General features: G+C 44.5%; 1 protein-coding gene across 1 annotated transcript; it reads left to right on the top strand.

Moving 5' to 3' along the window:
* The first annotated feature begins 14,893 nt into the window (after window positions 1-14,893).
* On the top strand, window positions 14,894-24,911 carry SLC30A1 (solute carrier family 30 member 1). Its single transcript, XM_056487673.1, has 2 exons — window positions 14,894-15,666; window positions 19,080-24,911. The coding sequence occupies exons 1-2, from the start codon at window positions 15,039-15,041 to the stop codon at window positions 19,988-19,990; spliced, it is 1,539 nt and encodes a 512-aa protein (XP_056343648.1). The 5' UTR covers window positions 14,894-15,038; the 3' UTR covers window positions 19,991-24,911.
* Window positions 24,912-25,118: the final 207 nt, after the last annotated feature.

Below are 25,118 nucleotides of genomic sequence, written 5' to 3'. Positions count from 1 at the left end.
GTTGTGAGAGAAATTAATTAATGTTTAATACAGATGTTAGGAATAATATAATAATATGATTAGCTGTCAGCACCTCTGAAATTGCAGAAGTTTTATATGCATAAGAACATCAAGGATAGCCTGGAGGAGAAGTTGAATCATCTTTGAAAAATACAGACCAGTCTCCTGACTTTCAGCAGTCAGGCCTTGTCCCCTCTGCAGTCAGCTGAATAGCACTTAAACAGTGTGAAAGGGCTGCCAGCTGGGCAAATAAAAAATTTAATGAAAATCAGGCATAAATATAGAGGACCATCAAGCTTCTTCATCAAAGTGGGAGATTCCACTTCTAAGTCTCTGTCTCTTTGGGTCCCTGTGGCAAATGTGGCCCCTGCACCCCAGAAGAATCTTCTCTGGTGGTAAATCTGCATTTCTCCAGCTGTGGCAGACCTTTGGCTGTTGCTCATCACCCATTCCAACAAAGGGATGTGGAAAATATGTGGGGGGACCACGATGCCATCAGTGGAGCTGGTGCTGTGCCAGAGATCCAGTACTCACCCTCCCCACATGGGGTGTTAATAAAGTCTAGGTGTAATAGCATATAAAACTTCTCAAAACCACTATCTGACAGCCAGAACCCACTGTTCTCTGTCGTGTCCTGCACCTCCAAAAAAAGTTGTAAAACACCAGCAGCAGCATTTCCAGGTTTTCAGCCACCTTTAGTGATTATTGCTTAGGGCTGATGGTTTAGCCTTCAGTGTTTGCCATAGATTGCCAAGAGTTTATGGCTTACAGAGTATCCCTGTGCTCCAGAGCCCATGGTTTATTGATCCCTGGGCTCTCATGCCTCCTGCTTTTTTAATTTAACATTCATTGCCTATATTTAGTGTTTTGTGGTTTGCTAGAGTAAATTATAAACTCTTGAAAGATACAATTCTCAAATTTCCCCCTGAAGTAAGATTTATAATCTAATCACTGTATAGGGCTCATCTCTTTGTGGTCTGTGTTGATTGATACTGGGACTCCTCTTAAGTTTAACCAATGAACTCCACAGAATGGATCAGAGTGAGGGAAGGGGTGGATGTGTGGGGAGGTGTCAGGTGTAAACCCAGGGCAGGCATTTCTCTTCATGAGGACTTCTGGGGATAGAAAGAGGCAAGAGGTGAGAAGAGACTTCCCTGTCTCCTATGATTCCCTTCTTCCTTTGGTATCCATTTTCCATCAACACACACTATACTTTATTTGATCACTTTCATGCCAGGACACACCAAAGCACTCCAAACCTTGCTAGAGTCTAGCTCTGCCTGGCAATTTGCAGGGGCTACAGGTGGAAGATGATTAATTTGAGCAGTTTTTTGCCACTTTTGATTTCCTCACAGCTTTCACAGGGTGAGACCTCTGTCCCTGCAACCCACTTGCTTTTCACATTCACACGTGTGCCTGGGTGGCAGTTCAGGGTCACTGAAGTGGCTGCTGCAGTTTGAAACAGGGGCTGTTGTTTCATTCTTTGGGTTGCCTAACCCCCTCCTAACTGCAATAAAGCTGGTGAGCAAGGACACAAAAACATTGCCTTGGAGGAGGGAGACCAAAAGCGTAATGTTTCTTTTTGATCATGAATTAAGTGTTTCATCCTCATAAAAAGCATTTTCTCCTAACCGCCTTCCTTCAAACTCACAGGCTGAGTGATGATGTGTTGATGTGGTAAGGTGCTGGCACTCCAGGGAAAGGGAGAGAAGACAGAAACTGCTGGTCAGTGGGAGAAAACTGTCCACCCTCTCCCAGTGTCCCCAGTGTCCAGGCCACACTGAGGCTGCTCAGAGCTGCACCCAAATATCCTAATCTATTCTACATTTCAGAGAAGAGCAGGAGGGAAGGATACGTGTCACCTTCCTCAGACAGGAAAGAATGAGATGCTTGTGCTCCACCTTGCACTCTCCCAACGCTGTTATTTGCTCTATGCCATGAAGCCAGGTACCCACCCTGGGAGAACTGTGGTGTGAAGAGCAGCCAGCCCTGGATGATGTCCCCGTTGTTGTGAACAGGAAGGTGTCCGTGTGGTAGAGCAGCATGTCCAGGGGCTGGATCCTCCCTGAATGGCCATGGTAGCAGTTCCCCTCTGGAGGGGAGTACTTCGGCATTCCTGCAGGACACAGGCACAACTCATCAAGAGGATGCTGCTCCCTCCCAGCCCGTCCTTTGTTCAGGCATCCCTGGGGATGTGAGGGCTGCACTGGTGGCACAAGGCACATCCCCTGCCTTCTCACCAGCACCTGACTCTTGTTTGCATACTTTGGGTTGTGAAAGAAAGCCTCTGGTGCTGGAAGAGTACAGCTAAGTGGGGAAAGCCCTGCCTTTATCCCCTTAGCCCCTACACCTGTATTGGCCAAGGCATCAAATACCATAGCCCAAATCCTTCTGCGACTGAAAAAATCGGAATCCCTGCTCCCCCAGGACTTCCCAGAAATCCTGAGTGCAGCATCCCGGGGAGAGCCCGGCAGAGCCCAGGGGCAGGGAGGGAACGGGAGGGATGGGCGGGATAACGAGAGGAGAGGAGGCAGAAAACCGCTCAGGAGAGTCACTGCTCCGGCTGCTGATGCTGCTGATGCTCTATTGGTCACTTGCTTTTTTAAAAATTACTCTTTTTTTTTTTTTTTTTTCCCAGTTTATATTCCATCTTCAAAGCCACTTTCCTGGAAGTGAAGTAGCACTTGCTGCCCAGGTCAGTTCTAAGCTCAGCATCATTGCCGTGATTTGCAGCATTTGCATGCAGCCTGCCATATTTGCATTGCCTCAGTTGCATGCAAGACTCGCTGTCAGAAATGGAAATTGATTCTAAAGGCAGGTCCTGCCCCTGCATCCCTTACTGAGCTGCTTCTCCACATCTTCAGCTTGGGAAAACTCACAACTTTCTCAAAAAAAACCCCAAAACATCCCAACCAAAACCCTCAAAACCAACCAATCAAACAAAACCAACCCAAACCCAAAACAAAAAACCTACTCAACCAAAAAACAGCCACCCACCTCTCCACTCAAACCCCTCACCTTTAGAAAGTGGGATTGAAGAAATTAATATGCTGAAGTGAAGTACTTTGAGATCTGTACATGCTGAATAATGCTATTTAACTCTTCCTAATTAGTAGTGGATAAGATACACTGTATGTAAACAATTGGTACAAAGCTGGAGAAAAACTGTGCATATTTTGCATGGATTTATTACTGCTATTATTATAAAAAACATGTACTACCAAATATGCTGCCAACTTCAGTCCTAATCCAGAATCCCACAATATCAGTCTGCAAATGAATATTTTTTAGTGACCTTACAGTAGAATCACCAATTGTTCTCTTACAGAAAATCAGAAGCATCGACAAGGAAAGCCCTGAATAAAATCGAGTCTTTGCAGTGGTGAGGACAGCTTTCACTATAGGCAAACACAGAATTGTCTCCCACTCTCCTTGTTAGGAACCAAACACACAACAATGATGGTCTTCCCCCATTTACAGGCTCATTCTCCCGGTGACTCAGCCTGGAAGAATAAGAGCTACTCACTTCTTTAATGCCAGGAGGACTCCTTCCCGGGCTGTAAATCCTCCTGTGCTGTGCCAGCCCCAGCAGTGGTGAGGAATGGGACATGTCCCCAGCTGCATTAAGACCACTGATTAGCAGAGAGGTCCCTTCCTGTCCTTGGCAAGCAATAAGTAATAATAAATGCATGAAATAAGCATGAACATAACATACAATACATAATACTAAATTTTGTATGCAAATACAGGGCATATACATGCAAATATTAAAATACAAAAGATAATGTCTAATAGACACATGTATGTAATGTAAATATATAATATAATAAAGAATTAAATTAATGCATGTACTAGACATTTCTCAGCCTGGAGTTATTCTAAGGAAATTCCTATTTAGGACTTGCATTACCTGGCAGTGAGTTTTTGGTCTATTTTGAGCGTGTAGCTAGAAGAAACAACCCCATGCTGATATGTTGTCTTTGCTCAGCTGTTGAGTCCCTCTTAACACACCAACACAGGCCACAAGATAAACTGAAAATGTCTCTGTAGCAACATCCAACCTCCTAATTTTATTACTTAAATTAAGCCCGGTAACTGATGAGAGGAATTTCACTCTGAATTAACAGGGTGAGCCTGTCTGTATGTGCACTCAGTGCTCTGACTCCTCATCTAGGTTGCTCAGAGTAGTATTTCTCTTGCTTATGTGTTTTATGAGGTGATTACTTCTTCAAGAAAGAGGAAGGATAATTTTAGGTAATTTTACCCAGATTACTGAGGAGGTATCAAAAGACTATATTTGATATGCTTTTCATTTTAAAATTCTGTCTAAGCTAATTGTCCCTTGGTATGGGAGGGAGAATGATTGTTCACACAATGGTAGTTTATTTACAGGCACTTGGGTTGCACTGTAATTTCCCTGTGATGGTAGAAACATTAACCCTAATTCAGCATCGTTGGAAGCAAAGGGTTTCCATGTAATTGCCTTCTCAAGGCATGTGGTGTAATTGGGAATTCTAATTTAGCACCCATTTCATGATTACATCTTCCTCTATGACTTATGGAGAAACTTTTTATAAAAATTTGGGCTTAACATAATAATAAAAAGTCCATTGACCCCTTTAGCTGTTTATTAGGGTCATCTCTTTGCAGTGTATTATTTCTGGATTTTCTTTTATATTGATCCCCATTAATATTTTATTTATCTACTTCTGAAACATTTCCAGTGTGTAGACCTGAGTGATTGGGGCTGCTCTTGCCAGAACACACCAGCAGCCAGGAGATAGCCAGACTGCAGGGCTGAGATACTGAGGAATGAGATGGCTTCCCCACAGCCTGAAACCTTTCCATCACTGCTGGATAGATTTCAAGAGGGCAGCACACAATTTAGGCAGGAGTCCCTGATATGAGAATCTCTGGGTCAGGGTTTAAAGTTATATCAATGCCACAGCTCCTAATGATCAGCCTTTGAGCAATAATTTCAGAACATGCCCTCAAGATTTTCTGTAGATTTTCTTTCATCTCCCTTAGAGCATCTGGAAAGGACGGGGAACTCCTAAGAAAACCTGTCCTTTTTCACAAAATATAAATCCTACTAAGAACTATTGTAGTAAAAGCTGTTGACAAATGCATTTCCCCTATCCCCTGCTGCTAAGTCCTTTAAGTTTGAGGCATGAGTGACATCAGAAGATGACAGTGTGAGGGCTCCACAGCTCTGGGAGACATCTGCCATGTGTCAGACACTGAGGTTTGCAAACTACCAAGGAAAACTGCTGCAGTAGGAAAAGGGAGGGCAAGATTATTAGGTTTTGTCCTTGGATGGTAAATGCAGGAGGAATTCTGGCCCCGTGGGAGCCATTGATGCTATTGTGGCCTGGGCTGCACACAAAGTCCTGTCCTTTTGATTTAGAGTGTTTATTTGTTTCCAAATCTCTTTCCCCACGATCCCTCATTTCTACTCTCTCTCGGGATGATTCAGCGGAGTAAAGCCACATGGATTTAACACCCATCCAGCAAAAACACTTGAGGACACACTTTAAACTGAGCAAGTGTTTTATTACTTCCTGAAGAAGAATGTTTTTACAAAGTGATACCCTTATGTTTATTACAAATAACACTTCTTATAAACAAATCATTTTAACTAAAGGGAAACCCATTGAAACTGCCCCTGTTGCCCAGAAATCAAATAAGGCTGGCAGAAGAAAGCAAGAACTTTGGAATTAACAGAAATAACTAATTCTATCTCTTCCAATTACTTGCTTTTGATTTTCTTTTCCCTCTTGGTGTCTTTGTTCCTTCTTGACTGTCTGCTCCATTTCCTTTGTATTTTTCAGTCACACTGTTGTTGCTTTTTTTTACTGGAACAAATAAAACCCAGAAAATTACATTGTTTGTTTGACCATTGTGCTGAGAACCCTTCAGAGGGCTGAGAAACTCTGTTCACTGAAACCATCAGGGTAAATAGATAGCAGCAGAGAAATAAGTGTGCTCAATGCAGGCCAGTATTTACCTTGGGTGTCTGCATATTCTTTTGATGTGAAAGGAGCATTGTACTCTCCTTGGTGTTTGCCCCAGAAGCATTTCTCCAGCAGTAAAACTGAGAAAGCAGGTTTAATCATTAGCTGGTTTGCACCTTGGTGGCTTCAAAAGGCTGTGTGGAGACCTTGCAGAACATGGCACTCAGGCACACCCAAAGGCTGTGCAGGCAGTCTTGAAAGGAGGAGCTGGAGGTGACCATTCCCTTTGAAAGGCTCCAGCTGTCCCAGATAAACAGCAGTGCAGGGTGAGGAAGGGGAGCTGGTGGCAGTGCTGCAGGTGGGAGGGTCCCCAGGCACAGCAGCTATCCTGCTGGCCCAGAGGGTGCCCTTGCTGGCTGCAACAGATAAGAAACAAGAAACTGGGCTGCCTACAAGGCTGAGGTTACACTGGGGCTGTCAGTCAGAGGGTACAGCACTGGGCTCCTGTACTGGTTGTTCCCTGCCACAGGCAGGCCAGGCACTGGGATTTGGCTGCCAGAGATGCACATCCATAGGCTGGGATCTGTGTCACCATCCCAACCAGGACAGGCAGGCTGTGTGACACAGTTACAGCAGGTCAGAGAGAGACTAAGGAGGCCAGGAGGGCTGAGAAGGTCAGGAGGATGCTGTGGTATGTGGGTTTAGGATGAATCACCTCGGCAGAGGGAAGGCTCACTCATGCTACACGCCCTGCTAGGAAGTGCTGGGCTCTTGCTGGATCAGGCCAGAGCCAATGCCAGGAATCCATCATGTGTGACGATGGCAGATTATAATGACAGAGATCAAGCAGCTCCTCCTCTCCGTGCTGTAACATTTCCCAGCCTACACAGGGCCTGCATGTTGCCATACAGAACATCTCAGGAGCTGCCACACGTGCACACCCAAATCCCTGTTCACCCACACAGTGTCCTAGAGGGCAATCCACTGGAATGGCTGTCTCCCATGGAGGACTGTGCTACAACTCCTTGGGGATATGTCAGCATACAAACACTATGGGCTGACTTTCTGTGTGCTCAGAAGCTGCAACCAAGTCTCCACAAATCTTTCTCCATGAAACATCATCAGCAACACAGAAGCTTTGAAGACCAATTTGAAAAATATCTCCTTATTCATTGATTTTTAACAGTTAGTATCTATCTGTTTTGATAATGCCTATGGTGATTTTATATCACTACAGGCTATAAAATGCATACACTGGATTTTTAACAACACTGGCATGCTGTGTTACTGCTCCTCAAATACATATTTTGCTTATTTATATACTTCCCTTTTTACAAGGACAATATCCTTCTGTAGCAGAGTTTCCAAGAAAGAGATAAGCCCTGGCTTATTTAATTGGCACAGGCACAAAGTTTGTCTATTTTATGTGGCTAATAAAAACCTGAATAAGCATATTCCTAGAACTTTAGTTGGAACTGTTCAGGATCCTAAGGTTATACACAGTTTAACTGCAGCTTTTTACACCAGAGCTCGACAACTGACAGGAAAAAAGACCTTTGTCCCCACAGTTAACTAACCAGATAATATACATTGTTAGTCAACAAGGGAGACGGAACACGCATTTCACAAACAGATTACTTAGAAACTTGACTGACAAGTCCTTCCTGGGAGAGCCACTCTAACTGCTGGATTTAATAACTGCTTTGTCATCTTAGCAGTGATGGAAATGGGTTCCTTCCATTGGCTCTGCAGCTACTGTAGAACATCATTAATCCACCCATGCCAATCTGAACCCTTGTTTCCCCAAACACTAAGGCAGAAACATCTGGCTAGATATAAAGCAGGTTAATACAAATAAAACTTCCAAGAAGCCATGTTCACAGTCTCTACTTTGCTATGCAAATAGCCATTGATAATGAACTGTATAGAATTAACTCCTAAGATCTGGGTGAAGGTGTTTTGAAAACTCATGCCCCAAATGAGCCTCCTCCATGTTTAATCACCTATATAAATGACCCGCTTTCCAAAAGCAGACACCCCTTTTGTTTGCTTCTGAGGGAACTGTCAACTGCCCAGGACTGATTAAATCAAAACACCTCTGCTGTGCCTGTGAATTTTAATTTGGAGACACAGCCTTGAACATCACAGTTCTAGCATGTTGGTATAACCATTGGTATTGGCAGGACAGGCCACTGGATTCTACTCTTCCTGCTGGCATTACTCAGTTTGTGTCATCAAAGAACTCCCTTAGCTCATGCTCTTTAATGTAAGAAAAAGGAAAATCCTTGTTATATAGTGAGCAAAACTAACAGTGGGGGCAAGAGTCACTTCATTAACCACTGACCTAATCTCCAAGCAATTCACACCAGGCTTCCTTTATAATCCAGGACAGAAAAGGGCATTCTAAGGATGGAATTCATCTAATCAAGTACATAGCACTGTAAGAGGAGATAAACCATGTTGCAGACTCCACTGACAAAGCTGATTAGATCTCTGCTGACTCTGAAGGGAGACTGGTGATCACAAGGTGTTTGTGTATCAGCTACCAATTTCCAAACATGAATTCCTCCCTTATAGTCCAGTGAGGCTGTGGTTTCATTACCAGCATCAGTGGATGCCAGTATATGGTCACACACTTTTCCCTGCACCAATCACATGGTCCTGTGTGTCAGCTCTAGCAATCCTGCTGCCCTAGGTAAATAGGATTAACTTGCTGAACTGGCTGAAAAGCAATGAAGATGAAAAATAATTTGGTTTTTGGTTGCACTGGCAGGCAAAGCTGATGCCCCTCATGGCATCACATGCGCTAATTGCTAGGTCTGAGGCCTGGTTGGGAGCAAGAATATAATTTCTGAAAGGGACTTGCAGTGGCCCCTTTTGGCACCAGCTTTTAGTTGGACCAGCTTAACTTGAGAACAAAATGGCCTCTGTAGAAGGCAGTTCAGAAAATTAATAGATGCAGTCACAGGACATAAACTTAACCTGCCTATGTTTACTGCCTTGGGATATGATTTGACAAGCATCAAATATAATTGATCCTTTAAAAGAGGCCTTCATGTCTCCATCCTTATGTGAAGGGCATATGTGGTGTCTGGGAAAAGCAGCAGTGTCCAGCAGGTCTCAGATTGGATCTGAGATTGTGGATTGCAAACTCTGGGATTGCAGCACATTCCAAGTCAAACCATCAGTATTTATTGTGTAATAAAGGCAAATTCATCCACCTCAAGCTGACACAGTAAATATCCAATACATAAATGGTAAAATGATGAGTATGCTGTTGTTCAGCCACTTGAATGACTTTACAACCTTTGTGTCAGGACAGAGGGATGCATCTCTTGCCTGGTGTGTGTTGTGGCAGCAGGAGCAGTGTGTGGGTAGGTGAGCTGGCTGGAAGCACCAGCAGTAGCTGGGCTGCCAGGGAAGGTGAGCCTGGGGCTGCCCTCCAGACCTGCTGGCGCCGGGTCAGAGCAGGAGCCTGTCAAGGTGTGCTGCACAGGGGCTGAGCCCGAGCACGCCCTGCACATCCTGTGCCACCAGGCTCTGCCACGCTGCAGGCAGAAACGATAGGATGTGCTGTATCCTGTGCTCGTGGCTGCTCCAGGAAGCAACCTGCAAACTCTGCATATACACAGCTAGGGGGATGGCTTCCTTTCCAATCTGCCTGGGGATCTTCCTCTCCTGGTACCACGCTCATACAGAGCCTAGCTCAGTGACTGGGACTGAGGTCTTTGCACAGGGTGCCCTTGATGTCACTGAGCTCCCAGGAGACACGGAGATAAAACCAGCATAGCTCCATTCCTCAGGACAAAATGTGCCACCAAAGGGCATTGCTTCCTTGCAGCACTACACGGAGCACTGCATGCTCTGCAGCCTCCCACGACTCAGAGCTGCACTCGCTGAACTAGTTTTGAACTGCCTTTTCCAATGCCAGTACATGCATGTTTATGAGTTCCTACGGTATTAACTGTTCCTGTAGGGACTTACCTCAAAGGACCTGAGTGGTCTTCTTCCAACAAGAGACCACTAGAGACCCTTCACCCATGAAATCCAGCATCCTACTGTGACGGAGGAAATCCCTGCCCCCAGTTAACCAGCTCGGGCACCAGAGTACTGTGAGCTCTCTGATACTGTAAACAGGTGTAGCAGGCACCATGGTGATTAGCACATATCTCTCTCAGTGTCTGTCCTCAGCAATTACCCATTGATTCGTTGATACTCATTACCATGTCTCCAAGAGAATTGGCTTGTTCTCATGCTCTTTCTAAAGATAATAAAAGGCAGAGCTTAACACTATGATTTATTAAAAACGCCATATGAAGGACAATAATTTGTTTCTGTAATAATTAAAAATGTTATGAACCAATCAGATGCAAAGACTTTTTTTTCATCCCAGAATTCCATATTTACAGAATTTTCCCATCCCTGCTGAATCACGGTTACTCTTTCCACCAGAGAGCCACACTGTGGGCAAAAGTGAGTAACACCACAAGTTCTCCTGCCTTTTTTCCTTTAATGATTAATATGGTGGTGATTTTTCTAGCTGGGTCCACTCAAGCACTGGCTGAATAAGGCATTAGCTATAACTAATACCTTATCAGTATTAATTTCACAGCTGATTAGAGCAACCATTTTGCCTGCCTACTTGTGGATTTTAGGAAAATACTATTTGTATCATAAACAGGCAAATTGGTAATCAGAGCAGCCAGGAAATGCTCTTTAGTTCACCAAAAAGGGCACGCCTGTTCATTAGAAACAATTACAGATTGGCCACACAGTTAATTGTGCCCAAAGCTCTGGAGCAGTTACAGGATACTGAATGCCATTGAATCAAGTGAACAGCTTGAGAATAAAAATGCAATATAAAGGAAAGATCAAAACTGGGTATAAGAGAGGCATATTTAAAAAATCAGCTCTTTCTTCATTAGGGAGAAAATGTTTTGGAGGGGAAAAAAAAGCGTTTTTAATCTACTTTGCAAGGTTCAGAAGAAGCATAGCAGATGATACACTGATCCCCTCAACTTGCCTGGAGTTCTGCCACCGACTTCCAAAGAGCCCAGACTTCACAGACACAGTAACCAGGTAGAAGAAGAAATCTCTTTATAGAGCAAGGTGTCCTTCATTTCCTATCTCAGTGCCAATTACTGCTATAGTCTTTCTTTATATGTCACAAACAAAAGCATGTAAGCACATGCCTAACTAGCCTCTGTTCAAAGAAGGCCTTTGAATTAATTGCAAGCACACGTCTAAGTCCTTTCCTTGATAAAGCTGCTTTCCTGAATCAGTGTGTAACAGCGAATCCAACCTAGAGCTATGTGATCAGTAATACCCACTTTTCATTTGTGTTGTTTTTCATTACAAGGAACAACCTTTTTTGATGCAGGGAGCTGGACAGTGTGTGCTTCTGTTGGCTTTGGTGTTGCCGACTGCATCTGATTTGAAGAAACCTTGTAAGGACAGCTACCAGAGAGAGAGAGACACTGGCTGTGAGAAACACAGCCTAAAATGAACACTGACAGCCTTGAAGTGGAACAGACAGATGGAGACATGTTTGCCGCAGTCCCACAAACCCTCATTAAAAGCCGACAGGTCTGATGACTGCACAGAAAGGGGAAGAGTTAGGTGTTAAAAGGAGGCAGTGTGCTCTGTAATATGTGACTGCACTCGTGGTTTATAGGCAGGGTTTCACCCTTTCCAAGTGGAAAGGCACAGGGTGATGAAGAGCCCTCCGTGGTGGAGATCTCTCCACTTGCAACCCTGCGCAGAAATTCAAAGGGAAAAAATGGTGACTTTATTTACTCGGCAAACGTGCTGAGTAATAGCAAAACTGCCAGCCAAAGTCCTGCTCTTCACACAGCGCTCAGGAGAGCTCAGCAGGACCGGTACAAAACGTTTCACTGCAGGACAGGTGACAAGCAGCAGCTCTCTGCTCAGGCCTGTCACCTGGCTCCCTGGCTCTGGGGGGAGGAAGCTGTGTGCCAGACATCCACAGCTACTTCTCCCCTCGGAACACAGAGCGTTTATGGCAAGTAAACAGATTTTAGATGTGGGTCCTTCCACATCTGTGGGCCGGAAGCTGAGCCGAGAAAGAATTCTTTGAGTCATGAACAATGCCTGGAAGCCTAAAAAAAAAAAAAACCCAAAAAATCCAGAGTCCTCCCTACTCTGAAGACAAAGTATTCTCCCTAAAAGCATAAGCAAGAACATTGTGTCTCCTGTAAAGCACCATTTATGGTTTCATTAGGTACCTGTGTCAGGCACTTCCCCATTAATCTTAAAATTGATGATGTTGCCAGATGAACAGCCCTAAGTTTAGGAAATATCCCTGTTCCTCTTGGCTGCTGGTGTATGGTAATACAATAGAAAAGCCTGGAAACTGCAGCACACAGCCCACTGGTTTACAAGAAAGAGTGTGGGGAAGAGGTAGCAGTGTGAAATCCTGTGTGGTCCAGCTGCCAGCCCATGCCTGGCACGTCCAGCAGCAGGACTGGGCTGCAGGAATGGGGGGTCATTCATCAAAGTCCCTGTGTTTGAAGCCTATGGATTCAACAGTGGCTGGGTCAAAACTGTACGCCCAGCCTATTCATCAGGGAGCAGTGGAAAGCCTCAGGATCCATTTTTCTTCCCTGCCTGGGAAGAAACCACGCCCTCCCATTCTCCTGGGGTATATGGTCCACGTCTTGTGGCTTTTGGCCCCAAGTAGAACTAAGTATTCAGCCTGGTACAGCAGAACAAAAAGCTATCCCTGGACATGGCTAAGGATCAACAAAATGCCATCCTGTAAGGGAAAGGCTGCAGCACACTGACCAGTGGTGTGGGTATCCTTGAGCAGATCAGAGGTCTCACAGTGAAGAGATAATACAAGGATCACAGATTAATCTGGACATTGTTTGCATACCAAGAAAGAAGCCTAAAAAGCCCTAACTCCCCTTCTTAAATCAGGCAAAACTCTTAACACAGTTTATAATAAAGTTTTATTCATCAGGGTTCTACTGATACTGATATCCTGTTTATTTCTCTCAGGAGGGAACTGAGTACTTTTAATCAAGAAAACCTTGATGATACCCCACTGGCAACCAACTAAAACCCAGTTTCACTAATTCCTGATGCTGAGCCAATGAGAGACACCAAGCTTGTTGTCCTTCCTTCCTTCCTTGCTAAATTCCATTGGATTAATAGCAATCCCTGTAAAATGATGACCCACTTCACCTGCAGGAATTAAAGGAGGTTTAAGCTGCACCAGTTTCTTTGACCCATATATCCTAAATTTGGGTAATTCTTCCTTGTTAGCTAATGGCCTTGTGTGGGAGTGAGGACGACACAACATGGGCATGTTCTGTTTCCATGTAATTGCTGTTCAGCTTCCTGGTTATTTACTTCTTAGCAAGTGACAGGGCATACGGGAAGCCAGGCAGCAAGGAGAAGTTTACAGCAATCTAATTGCTGACTCTCTTTACCATGGTCACTAAAGAATTCTGTGTGGGCTGCTACCGCTACGTCCAGGGTACAGCACACCTAGATTTTGACCCAAGGATACTCTCACAGAAAACAGGGTTCAGGGTCACAGGTCAGCACAGCAGTGCCTGTGCCCAAGCCAGCTCTGCCATGTGGGGAATGTTAAGCAAAAGTGAGGGGTTGGCACACATGGATAACAGTGTGGTGCTCAGGTGTGGGCTCGTGGGGATGCTGCCTGTCCTCAATCACTGCTCTCAGTTTTTCTCAGTGACAATGCTTTCCTTGTGGACACGTGGGCATCTTCTGTCATTTTACTGCTGAAATGAAGTCAGAAACCTTTACACAGACCTTGAATCTCAACCCCTTTGAAATCCCCAAGTATAGGAGCAGCATTTTGCATTCTGGCTAGGTCTTCCTTCTCAGGGCACCATTTCTCTTCCAGCCTCGATGGGTCCACGCACACACTACACCTGCACAGCTGCAAAGAGCTGGCTCCTCTCCATGCTCTGCTCATGGAATATTCCTTCAGACTCTTTCTCTTGCTGCTGTGCTTGTTGGTCCCCTGGAACACAGTGGGCAAAGCATGACATCAGCTCTGCCCTTTTGTAAGTTTGGCTATTTTTTAAAATATATTTTTTAATTTTGTGGTTTTTCTGGATGTCTCAAAACACTTGCTTTCCCTTTCCTAACTACAAGCATAACAAACCAAACAGTGTCCAGGGACTGACCTCTCACATATTTTTCATATGCATTTTTACACAGCATTTACATATTTTTTGTTATAAAATTCTTAATATAAAATTAATAATAATTATTATTTAGCATTATAGCCATTATTCTATAATTATTTTAGTAATAAGCTATTATATTATAGTACACAAAACTATTGCAAAACTCCAAGCAAAACTTCTGCTCTTCCAATTCGCGTCCGCGCTTACTGCCCTCAGTGTCACGAACAGGAGAAGAATTAAACAGAGACCCCGCCGCAAAAAGTCGCAGAAAAGCGCAAACCCCACCCGAAATCCCCGCTCAGGGCGCGTGACGTCACAGCGCCCCTCACGCAGGCCCCGCCCCCGCGGCCCGCAGGGGGAGCCCCGCCCCCGGGCGCGCGCGGGGCCGGGGCCGTGTGAAGCGCACCTTTTGCACGAGTCCCGCTCGCCGCGGGCGGGGCCTGCGGGGCGGGGCGGGAGGGGAAAGCCGGCGGGGCGAGCCAATGGGAGCCCGTCGTTCCCCGGCGCGTCACCCGCTGCCCCGCCCACCCCCCGTTTCGGGCGCGGGCGGGCGGAGCGGGGCGGCCGCGGCTCGCTGGGCGTTACCGGGCGGGGGCGGGGCCCCGCTGTCGCGAGGGCGCGCGGGCCAATGGCGAGCGGGGCCGGGCGCGGGGGCGGGAGGGCACGGCCGGGCGGGCGGGGCGCGCCGGCCAATGGGGCGCGAGCGGGGGCGGGGCCGAGGCGGCGCTCGGGTTCCGTGTGAAAAGAGTGAGGGGGCTCGGGTGCAAAGTTTGCTCGCCCGGCGCCTGCGGAGGGAGCGGCGGCAGCGGCGGCGCGGGGGGAGCGGAGCGCAGCGGCCGCCCGAGCGCTCGGGGCTCCGACCGCCCGCCGCGCTCCTCGCGCCCCCGCCAGGGCAGCCGCGATGTGCGGGGGGATGGCGGCGCAGGGTCCGGACGGGCCGCGGTGCTGGCAGAACCGGCGGGCGCGGCTGCTGTGCATGCTGGCGCTCACCTTCCTGTTCTTCGTGGTGGAGGTGGCGGTGAGCCGCATCACGTCGTCGCTGGCCATGCTCTCCGACTCCTTCCACATGCTCTCCGACGTGATGGCCCTGGTCGTGGCGCTGGTGGCCGTGCGCTTCGCCCAGCGCACCCGCGCCACCAAGAAGAACACGTTCGGGTGGGTGCGGGCCGAGGTGATGGGCGCCCTCGTCAACGCCGTGTTCCTCACCGCCCTCTGCTTCACCATCCTGCTGGAGGCCATCGAGCGCTTCACGGAGCCCCACGAGATCCAGCAGCCGCTGGTGGTCATCTCCGTGGGGGTGGCGGGGCTCATCATCAACCTGCTGGGGCTCTGCCTCTTCAACCACCACGGCGCCGGGGGCCACGGGCACGCCCACGGGCACTCGCACGGCGGCCGGCAGCAGCACCCCCGCGGCGGCCCCAAGCCCGAGCAGCCGCCCGGGGACGCGGAGGCTGCGCTGCACCGCGAGGAGACCAGCACCTTGGTGGAGAACTGCCGCAGCTCCAACGGAGTCAGCCAGGAGAAGCTGGGTAAGCCCCGCGGGCTGGCGCCGCTGCCCCGTCCACGCGTGGAAAAGCGGCGGGGGTCCTTTCCCCGAGCAGGGCGGTGGCCGTCCTGGTCACACCTGGTGCCGGCTCTGTGAGCACCACCTGTCCCCAGCTCCTGGGAAAGAGGCGAGAAACTTTCTTAGCTGCTCTTGGGGCACATGGCTATCGCACCTCTTCCTCACGCCTTTCCTTCGGATGCCCTAAGCTGCATGTTTGTCTTGCAGACAGGTCAGACTGTAAAGAGTCTTAGGATAAATCAGTTTGCCCTGGGAAAAAAGTTGGTTCTGCAAGGGAAGGCACATGACAAGCGTTTCTTGCCTAGCGACATGAGCTGTCACAAGACGCTCTCCTAATGCCATCCGAACTGGCCGCACATCAAATGGAGCGCGGCTCAGTGCCTCGGTCTCGGCAGCTGGATTGCTCCATTGGGTCACTTATGAGCTTCCTTGGAAGCTGCTCTCCATCTAAACCAAACATTCTGAAGTCTGTTCCACTGCAGTAATGTTGTGCTTCTTCATAGCGTAGGTATTAATAGGGAGAAGTCTTGGAAATTGCCAGTCAGAACTGTGGAAGCCGGAATGTGGAGCATGCTGGTGTCAGGGCACATGTGTGGTGTCTTGGAATAATTTTTTTTTAGCTTTCTAAAGCATGTACCTTCCCACTCACCTGCACACAGACATACATTTAAAATCTTCCCATCCTAATTGTGGTTACACTGTTTCATGGGTAGGAATTTCTTGGGTTATTTTTTTAGTGGACCCTGAAGCCTGGATATTTCTTTTGAAGCAGCTTGGTCAAAGCCAAGTATTGCATGCTAGTGGAGTGAAAGGTGTGTGTGGTTGCCACTTCCCTGCTCCTAGGGCATCCTTGTCACCCGCAGGAATGGACTTCACGCTTTGGAACCGATTTCTCTCTTGCAGTTTCAGGGTGACATCTGCAGACCGTTGTTTGATCTTAAAGGGAGCTTTACTTGTTGGGAGTGAACTTTGCTACAGTTTCAGGTTTTCTGTAGTCAGAGGTTCCAATACACGTTTGAGAAACTTAGTTTCTGTTTCTCCGACTCCATGTTGGCTTTGGAAAGACAAGTTTTTCAAGCGGATAGGATAGTTCTTCTGAATGCACTACACCATTTTCTTGGCCATGTAATAAGCTCTTAATGTTGGTTTAGTTCCAACAAAGGTATCCCAATAATTAATTTCAAACTATGTAAAATTCTCTTAACCCTTGATCTTGTGCATATCTTGGCTTGGGAATTATTCTTTAATGCTGAAAAGTTGTGATTTTAGCCAAGCTTTGGACTAGTTAGAGCAAAAGGTTGTAGCATGGATTAAAATGCATATTGTTGTGAGGTAACTTGTCTGGAATGTCTCATGGATGTGCTTCTGGCAATAACAAATAATTTGTTGTGGGTATTTAGGTGGTAATAGGGCATAATTTTGGTTACAGTGAAACTTTGAAATAAGTTTGTATTTCCTTCTGTGCCCTGTCATGATTATGTAATGGATGGAGCTGTTCATAGTTTGCCTATGGAAAAGCTGCAGGTAAAGGTGATTGGAGGCTTGGGAGAAGATGTGAGATGTAGAGATGAAGACAAAGGTGATCCTCTGCCTTCATTGGAAATGGCAGAGTGGGGAGTCCTGATTTCCTAAGGTGGAAGAGTAGGCATTTGCCTTAGAGGCAAGTCCTGCACAGGCATTTCTGTGGATGCACTTTATGTAAAATAATCAGTTTATTGTTAGATTTCAATGAACATATTTCAAACGGATGTGTTTTAACCATTTGCCATTAAAAAAAAGAGTTCAAGAGCTTTCTGGAACTATGTTTCCTGTTACCCATTCTTACAGATAGCTGTACTGACTTTTCAGATCTCCATTCTTCCAAGTACTTGTTACAAAGTAGAGTGTTCCTCTTTCCTTGCTCTCATCATGAACCTTGAGATTTGAACTCTGTAACCTGAGATATTTCCCTCTAATGTATTTACTTCTCTGGAAAGTTACAGATCCCATGTTCCATAACTCCTAAAGGTAATGTGGAAAATGTAGCTGGAGCTTCAGGGCAGAAGCGTACTGGATGAGGTAATGAGCTGGGGCTTGGAACTCAGCCTTGGTAGGAGCCCACTCCTTCTTCAGAGAGGAGAGGACTTGTGTGCACTCTGCAATTGCAGAATTGCAGCCACGAGGGCAGAACAGCAGAAGCTGCACGTCTTCTTAACGTGTTAATGTTTACAAAGCTCTGAACTCAATAACCTCAGAAGCAGTGAGAGCTCCTTGTTTCAGTTTGTCGGGCCAGGGGCCAGTGCCTGTTACATTTCTTTAGCACTGGAAGTATCCAAAGAAGAACTTCTGAATAAAAACAGTAGGTAAATCATGTACAGTTCTCTCCATTGTGAACACTGGGAAATTATTTTCTTTCAGAAAGGACTCTTCTTTGAAACAATGTGTGTATTTTTTCCCATGTAGCTGGTTAGCTGTGTTGGAGTGGTAAATATTTCAGATAGTTGTAACAAAGGAGGGCACTAAAATGTTAATTTTTGCACAGTCCATGACATATGACTTTGTACATCACAGGCTGTATGTCAGTCAACAGCTATATGTCTCTTGCATAAAAAATATAATTTTACTATCTATTTATTTATTCTGAAATATAAATAACAGTAGTTCATATCCTCAGAGAGTTTTAGTGATAACTTACACTGCCCTATAGTCAATTCTGCTGGTAAATTCTGCATTTTAGACCTAAAATTTCAGCTGATTGTATCTCACAGTCCTGCTAACTCCATGAGCCATCTTGGAAGAATTTCCTTTTCTTTGAACTCAGAAGCCTCTTGAAAAGGCACTGGCAAACCTGTAAAGAAGCTACTACACAGCTGTATTCACACAGCTTTTGAGCTTCTAGCTTCAAATTTTAATATGAAATAGCAATGCAGTCCTGTGGTTAAAGATGGATTTTAGCAATGTGATCAGTCTACTGGTGTTTCAAAAGAAGGAACAAACTAACTGAGCTACTTAAACCATCTTTTTTATGTATCTCTGTAGTTCTGCATTTTATTTAAGAAACAAGCAGTGAATAGGCAAATGGTTAAACAGCTGGAAAAGGTGAAAGTAGTTTTTCAGTAGAGTAAGTTAAAACGTGGTCATCTTCATTATTTGCCACTCTACATCTTTAATCTCCATGTAGAAACAGTTGCCTTCTAGGTTATTTAGAATTATTTAGATCACTTATAGGGAAAACAGAATTTTCCTCAGCCAGAGATGATGTTGCTAAGTGTGTGGGTTGAGTTGCTTTTTGGTTTCATACTCAGTGTGCCATGCTTACCGTTGGATATGATTTTATAAGGAGTTACAGTAACATTGTATAATAGCTCATGCCTAATTGTTTTATTATTTTCTTGTCAGGTGATATGAAAGATGACATGGGTGACGTACAAGTGAATGGGAATGCTGGCCATTATCCTCTGGATGAAGAGGAAGTTGAAGAAGATTCTAGTGCACAACTTAACATGCGTGGAGTTTTTCTACATGTTTTTGGAGATGCCTTAGGTTCAGTAATTGTGGTAGTGAATGCCTTGCTCTTTTATGGCTTGTGGAATCCATGCCCTGAAGATGGGCCTTGCTTTAATCCATGTATCCATGATCGTTGCACGGAAAATGCTACTTTAGCCCAAGCACTTGTCAGAGCTAACAAATCTGAGCAAGAGAGCATTACGGTGGCTGGTCCTTGCTGGTTGTTATATTTAGATCCTGTCCTCTGTTTGATTATGGTCTGTATACTCCTTTATACAACTTACCCGTTACTTAGGGAGTCAGCTCTCATCCTTCTACAGACTGTTCCCAAACAAATAGACGTCCATTCTTTGAACTCAAAGTTACGTACCCTCGAAGGAGTCGAAGCAATCCACGAATTACACATTTGGCAGCTAGCAGGCAGTAGGATCATTGGCACTGCTCACATCAAGTGTCCTGACCCTTCCACGTACATGATGGTGGCCAAGCGCATCAAAGAGATCTTTCACGACGAAGGGATCCATGCAACTACCATTCAGCCTGAGTTTGCCAGCGTTGGCTCCGAGTCAGGGAGAGGGAAATGCGAGTTGCCTTGTAGGACTCAGTGTGCTTTGAAGCAGTGTTGTGGAGCAGGAGAAGATAGTACTGCAAAGAAGACAGAAAAATCTTCGTCACTTAGTATTTCTTGTTCAGAAGTTGTCATTGAATTTCCGAAAACGAGGAGGACTAAGTCGGAGAGCATCCCTTCAGTGAAGCTGGAGGCCAACATCGATCAGAACGAGCAGTTTGAGTCATCTTTGTAACTCCCTGAAGGGTGCTACCTGAGCTGTGGAGACTTTATCAACAGCTGTGTTGCAAGAGGAAGAGACAGACGTTTGAGATGCAATTTTGCCAAATAGTGTAATTGCTGAAGTCCTTGTTCTTGTCATATTGCTAAATATAGAATGCTTGTTTTAAAGAATATAATGTCACTGTCTTGATACAATGTGTTTGTGTTGACTTTGTTTGACTGAGACAGTGCACCCATGCTGTAACACTTCAGAAAACCAGTTTCAACATTTCAGCAGAGACACTTTTTGCTGTGCTTCAAATTAAGATACCTTTTTCCAGTGAAAAGGTATTTGAGGGATAAGCATGTAGGAACTCAATTTGTGTTACAGATTTCTTGGACCTACTTTTTCATTTAATATTTGATTTGTAGATACCTTAATATATTGTTTATTTAGAAGCCCTAAGAAAACCAAAGTTCATAGAACATTTTAAAAAATATATACTAAAAACTGGAAACCACTTTGCAGTTTCACGTATTTTTCCTAAAGCTATGTAATACTAATAAAAAATGTGAAGGCTTTTCTAACGACTTAATTGCACAGCATATTTTAAAGACAACATCATGTGATTGTCAGAAATTGTCCCCTCTTCTTCTGGTAAGGTAGTGAGGTAATTGAAAACAACAGATGTGAAAGGGTTTTTTTTCTGTCAGAACGGCAGTTCAAGCTACTGTATACTGCTCTGTGATCAAGACATGAGACTGGTCCATGAAGTAGCACTTCATACACATAAATGTACAAAGACTTGTACATTTTATGGATTTTCTGGTTTTTTCCCCTTCCAAGTTGGGTCTGGTCATGAAAGTCTTTGAGGTTTAAAGAACCCTTGACTTAACAGTGCTATGAATAAATATTTAGCTGATACTGAGTTTACTAAGGTAAAATAATTAGTCCTGTCAATAAGTGCTCTGTTGGGGAAGATCTGCCAAGCACCAACTCGTGCTTTCAAGCACAGACAGCAGCTCCCCAACAAGTAATGTAAGGGTGCATTTTGCTTCTAGCTGAATGTGTCTGTAAACACTTGCAGTGACTTCAGTCCTGGTCCCCCACCGTGTCCTCAGGAGCCCTCCACTGACTTTTGAGGAAGTGGTGCAGGGAATAAGATTTCATTCACTGTATTTCACACTTTGAGATGTTTATGTATCACATAATTTCACTTACTCAGTATCTGAGTCTATGGTTTAAAATCTTGACTCAGTTAATTGACAACTGGCTCTAAAGAAGCTGTTACAGTGTGCTGCCACCTTACACCTTAAACTGCTCTGTGGACTCTGTGAGTTTGGCAGAGACAAGAGGAGAGTTGAAAGATAAAACATACAAGAAATCTAATCTAAAACCCTGGCCCTTTTGATCCACTCTCGCGTTATGTATGGGAACTAATGTCTTGTGATTAACACATTGCTCCTGTGTGCAAAACTGGAAAACAAGTGAGATCTTCCGTTCTTTGCTCTATGACTCTGGATGTGATAAACACTTTGCCTCAGTTTCCCTGACTTCAAATGGGGATAATACCTACCTCACAGGGATGTTGTGAGGCTTAACTATTGTGTGAAGAGCTCTGAGATCTGTTACTGGAAGGCACTGGAAAGAGGATAAGATACTAGATTACCTGGCATTTACTACTTCTACAAATGTACTGCAATACGTAGGCACAACCAGAAGGAACTGAGGATAGTTTTGGCCTTATGAAATTCTTTGATGCTGTGGTTTTCAGGTTTTTAACAGTATTTAAATATAGATTTTTTTAAAAAGAATGTTTTGTTAGTGAAGGGAATGTAGCTTTGCCTCCAGATACAGAACACCTCCCTCACTTCCCTAGTTTGCATTTCTAATTTGTGTCTTGCATAATAATTGCTCCTAAATAGTACAGAAAAATAGTCCTGCTGCTTGGATTGGCCCAAGTCACGTCAGTGGTCTTACCCAAGCTCTCAGCAGAGCATTGCAGTCAACTCTCGATTATCCATGGGTGGGTTAGCAGTGTTGTGCATTACCTGTGCAGTCTGCAGAGCCAAGACCAGCCCCCTGTCTCACTCCACGCTCTGGCCAGGCGCTGGGTGCCAAAGCATGGCAAAGGTGGAGCTGCTGGCTCCACTTCCAGGGAGCCCATCACAGGCCACATTGCCAGGGTGCAGCACAGCACTGCTCGAGGGTTTTGCCCCTTGGCTGCTGCAATGCATCTGCAGGAAGCTATGGGCTGTGGATGGGCAGGCTCTGCTTTGGGCTGGTTTGGGATGTTGGTGCTTCACAGCCACCAGCATTGCTCACCTTCTTCTGTGTTTATGCTTGTTGTATAGTCTCATAAACTAACTTAAATATGTTAATATAGTATTTATATATGTTTTTGTTTCTTCTGAATTATCTGAACTCTTTTTTCTGTTACCTGTATATGATCTAGAGTTGACTGTTAAATGAGATCTTGTATGAGACTACGTTTGCCGAGTATGCTACCACTGCTACTATACTACAGAGTATTAACCAAGTAAATTTTGAAATGAACAAAGTGCTTTTTTAAAAATGTGTATCCTTGCTTTCTATGGTAAACTTTCACTAATTATTTTAATCACTAGTTTAAAATTCGTCTCAGTTATTAGTATGAATTGTTGAGGTTCTGCCATATATTACTAACATGCCACAGAAATACTGTTCTTTAGTTTATTTTTAAAAATACCAACAAATCAAACCATGGTAGCACTGAGAAGTCTGATTGACTTCTCTCCTGTTCTTCTTATAAAAAGAGGGCAACTAGTAAGTCATAACAGTTACCATCATTGGTTAATAGTCTCAGTAAATGCATCTGAATAGAGGGAGTTGTAGTCACTAATTCCATTTTAAACTATTTAATTTTTTTTTTTGTGCCAGAAGTCATATTTTTCTATTTCTGTGTCCATTGCAGGCAATGGCTAACTAAAAAGACAAAAAGCTCTCCCCCTTGTTATTTTAAGTATCAGGACAGGATGCAGAGGTGATATGATGGTGGTGATGATGAAGGGGGGAAATGGGGAAGTTGCATGGCCTCTCTGTCATGTGCCCTGTTACACGTGCAGCACCAGCTGGTGTTACCAGGGCCCTCTAGTCTCCTTAGCCCTTGATGGTAAACTCCCTGAAAGCATAAAGTGAGGTCAAGGTGGTGGCTGTGCAGCAGCAGGAACACAATGTCTCCATTCTGGCTGTAGGAGACCCAACTGTAGCTCACTAGCTTGTGAAATTTTTTTTAATGTCATAGTTTAAGAATACTGAGAGCATTCAAAAGCACTGCACAGTCTCTCTTTATTTTTTTTTTTTTCACAAAGCATGAAACTAGTGAATCTCATGTAAGTGAACACTGCAGTGGTGGGGAGCTAATTGTATTGTGTATCACATTCCTGAATTTTTAAAATAAAAATGGTTATGGAACACTGATTTTAAGGAACAATTAAGTTTGTACTTCAGTGTTTACATTGTTTAGGCTTTTGATTAAATGTGTCAGAGATGTAGCAAACATCACTGGATGAAACGTTTTACCCTTACTACATGTCTCATCCAGGAACATTCTATTTTAGATTCACTCCCTAGATTATATCTGCACCTAAGATGCAGTGCAGAACTGATTCAGACACTCAGTGGCCTAGCCACAGTACCATCAGTCTTCCTTTTTAGCAGAGTAAATTGTTTCTGTGGAACCCCTAATAATTGTAGCTCAATTGCTTTCAACACCCAGTATTGAAAAGTAATATCTGTAGTTACCACATCGCAGTGTGTGGTATGGACATACACAGACTTATGTAAAAGAACCAGCCCCAACTTGTGACTCCCCAAAAGTCATGGCAAGGGCTCAGTCCTGAAAATTTCTGTATTCTTAAATACTTTCATCGGGCTGACGAGTACTTACTTGCACGCCAGGAATTACTTGTGGGAGTGAGTCCAAATCTTCTGCCAGTGTAGCCTGGCTTTTAAAGAAAAAAGTACCTAGATTTTATGGATTATTAAAATCAGGACTGCTACGGTATTTCTAAATTTGTTGTAGAAATACTGTCAGTTTGGTATAATTCCAGGATTTATTCCTTTTCCCCATTCTCCAAAAAGAGAGGGAAAAAAGCCCACTGAGTGTCCTGAGACTTGTTAACAAGTTTAGCTAAACTGATGTTGCTGTTGGCTTCTGAAATCGGGCCATCTGAATTTATTGAACACTGCCTGGTGGAGTTTGGGGAGGAGGGATAAAGATTCTTGCCATTCTCCTTCCCCTGCCCCCTGCTTTGACTGTGCTTTCTAATCTCTTCAGCTATGGAGAGACTGGGGGGATGAAGGGGGTGAATTTTGTAACTAGATGTTCCAAGTTCCACGTGGAGGGAATGGGAAATACTGCTAACTATATTTAAAAGCATATAAATATGTGCTCTGACTATTTTAGTTCCATAGCATAGCATAGCATCAGTTACACCCTTTTTAGGTATGCATTTAAGTGGTTCTGATCCATAGTATCTTTGGCTTTTCCTTTCTCTGCTAGACAGAAAGAGGTGGATGCTCCATTTGCCTGAGCTAAAGGCAGAGTTGACAATTTTCCAAATCAAATGTAGCTTTGCTGATAACAGAAGGTCTGATTATTCCTCGTGACCTTTGCTTTGTGTGGTTAGCTGCCTGTGAGGTACAGCACCATGTTTTAGCAGGCTCACATTTATATTTTTTGCACTCACCATGTTGTTTAAGTAGTTGAAAAGCAAAACCACAAAGCTGAAAAATATCTTTCATCTGTATGTCTCCAAGAAGCACATGGGATTCATTTGGCTTTTTTTTTTCATGTCCTGGATCCTGTTTCTGAACAATGTTACAATATAATTGGCATAGCTTGTTAATTGATGATATTTCTTTTTGCCTTCTTTTAAAATAAAGAAATTTTTTTTTGTGTTTTTTTTTTTTTGTTTTGTTTTGTTTTTGTTTTTGGCTTTTTTTGTTTTGTTTTTGTTTTTAATATTAAAGTGCTGAGAAAATAAATGGAGCTCTTGACTATCAAATACTTTTAGTTGGATTTTCTTTCTCAGATCAGCTCCAAGGAAGGAATCTAACTAGTAGAAATTGCCATCTCCCAGAACATCAAAAAAAGATGAAAAGAGCACAAATAGAGGAG

The sequence above is a fragment of the Oenanthe melanoleuca genome, chromosome 3 (genome assembly GCF_029582105.1).
Source record: "Oenanthe melanoleuca isolate GR-GAL-2019-014 chromosome 3, OMel1.0, whole genome shotgun sequence".
NCBI classification, from domain to species: Eukaryota; Metazoa; Chordata; class Aves; order Passeriformes; family Muscicapidae; genus Oenanthe; species Oenanthe melanoleuca.
This window is presented reverse-complemented; position numbering and strand designations above follow the sequence as displayed.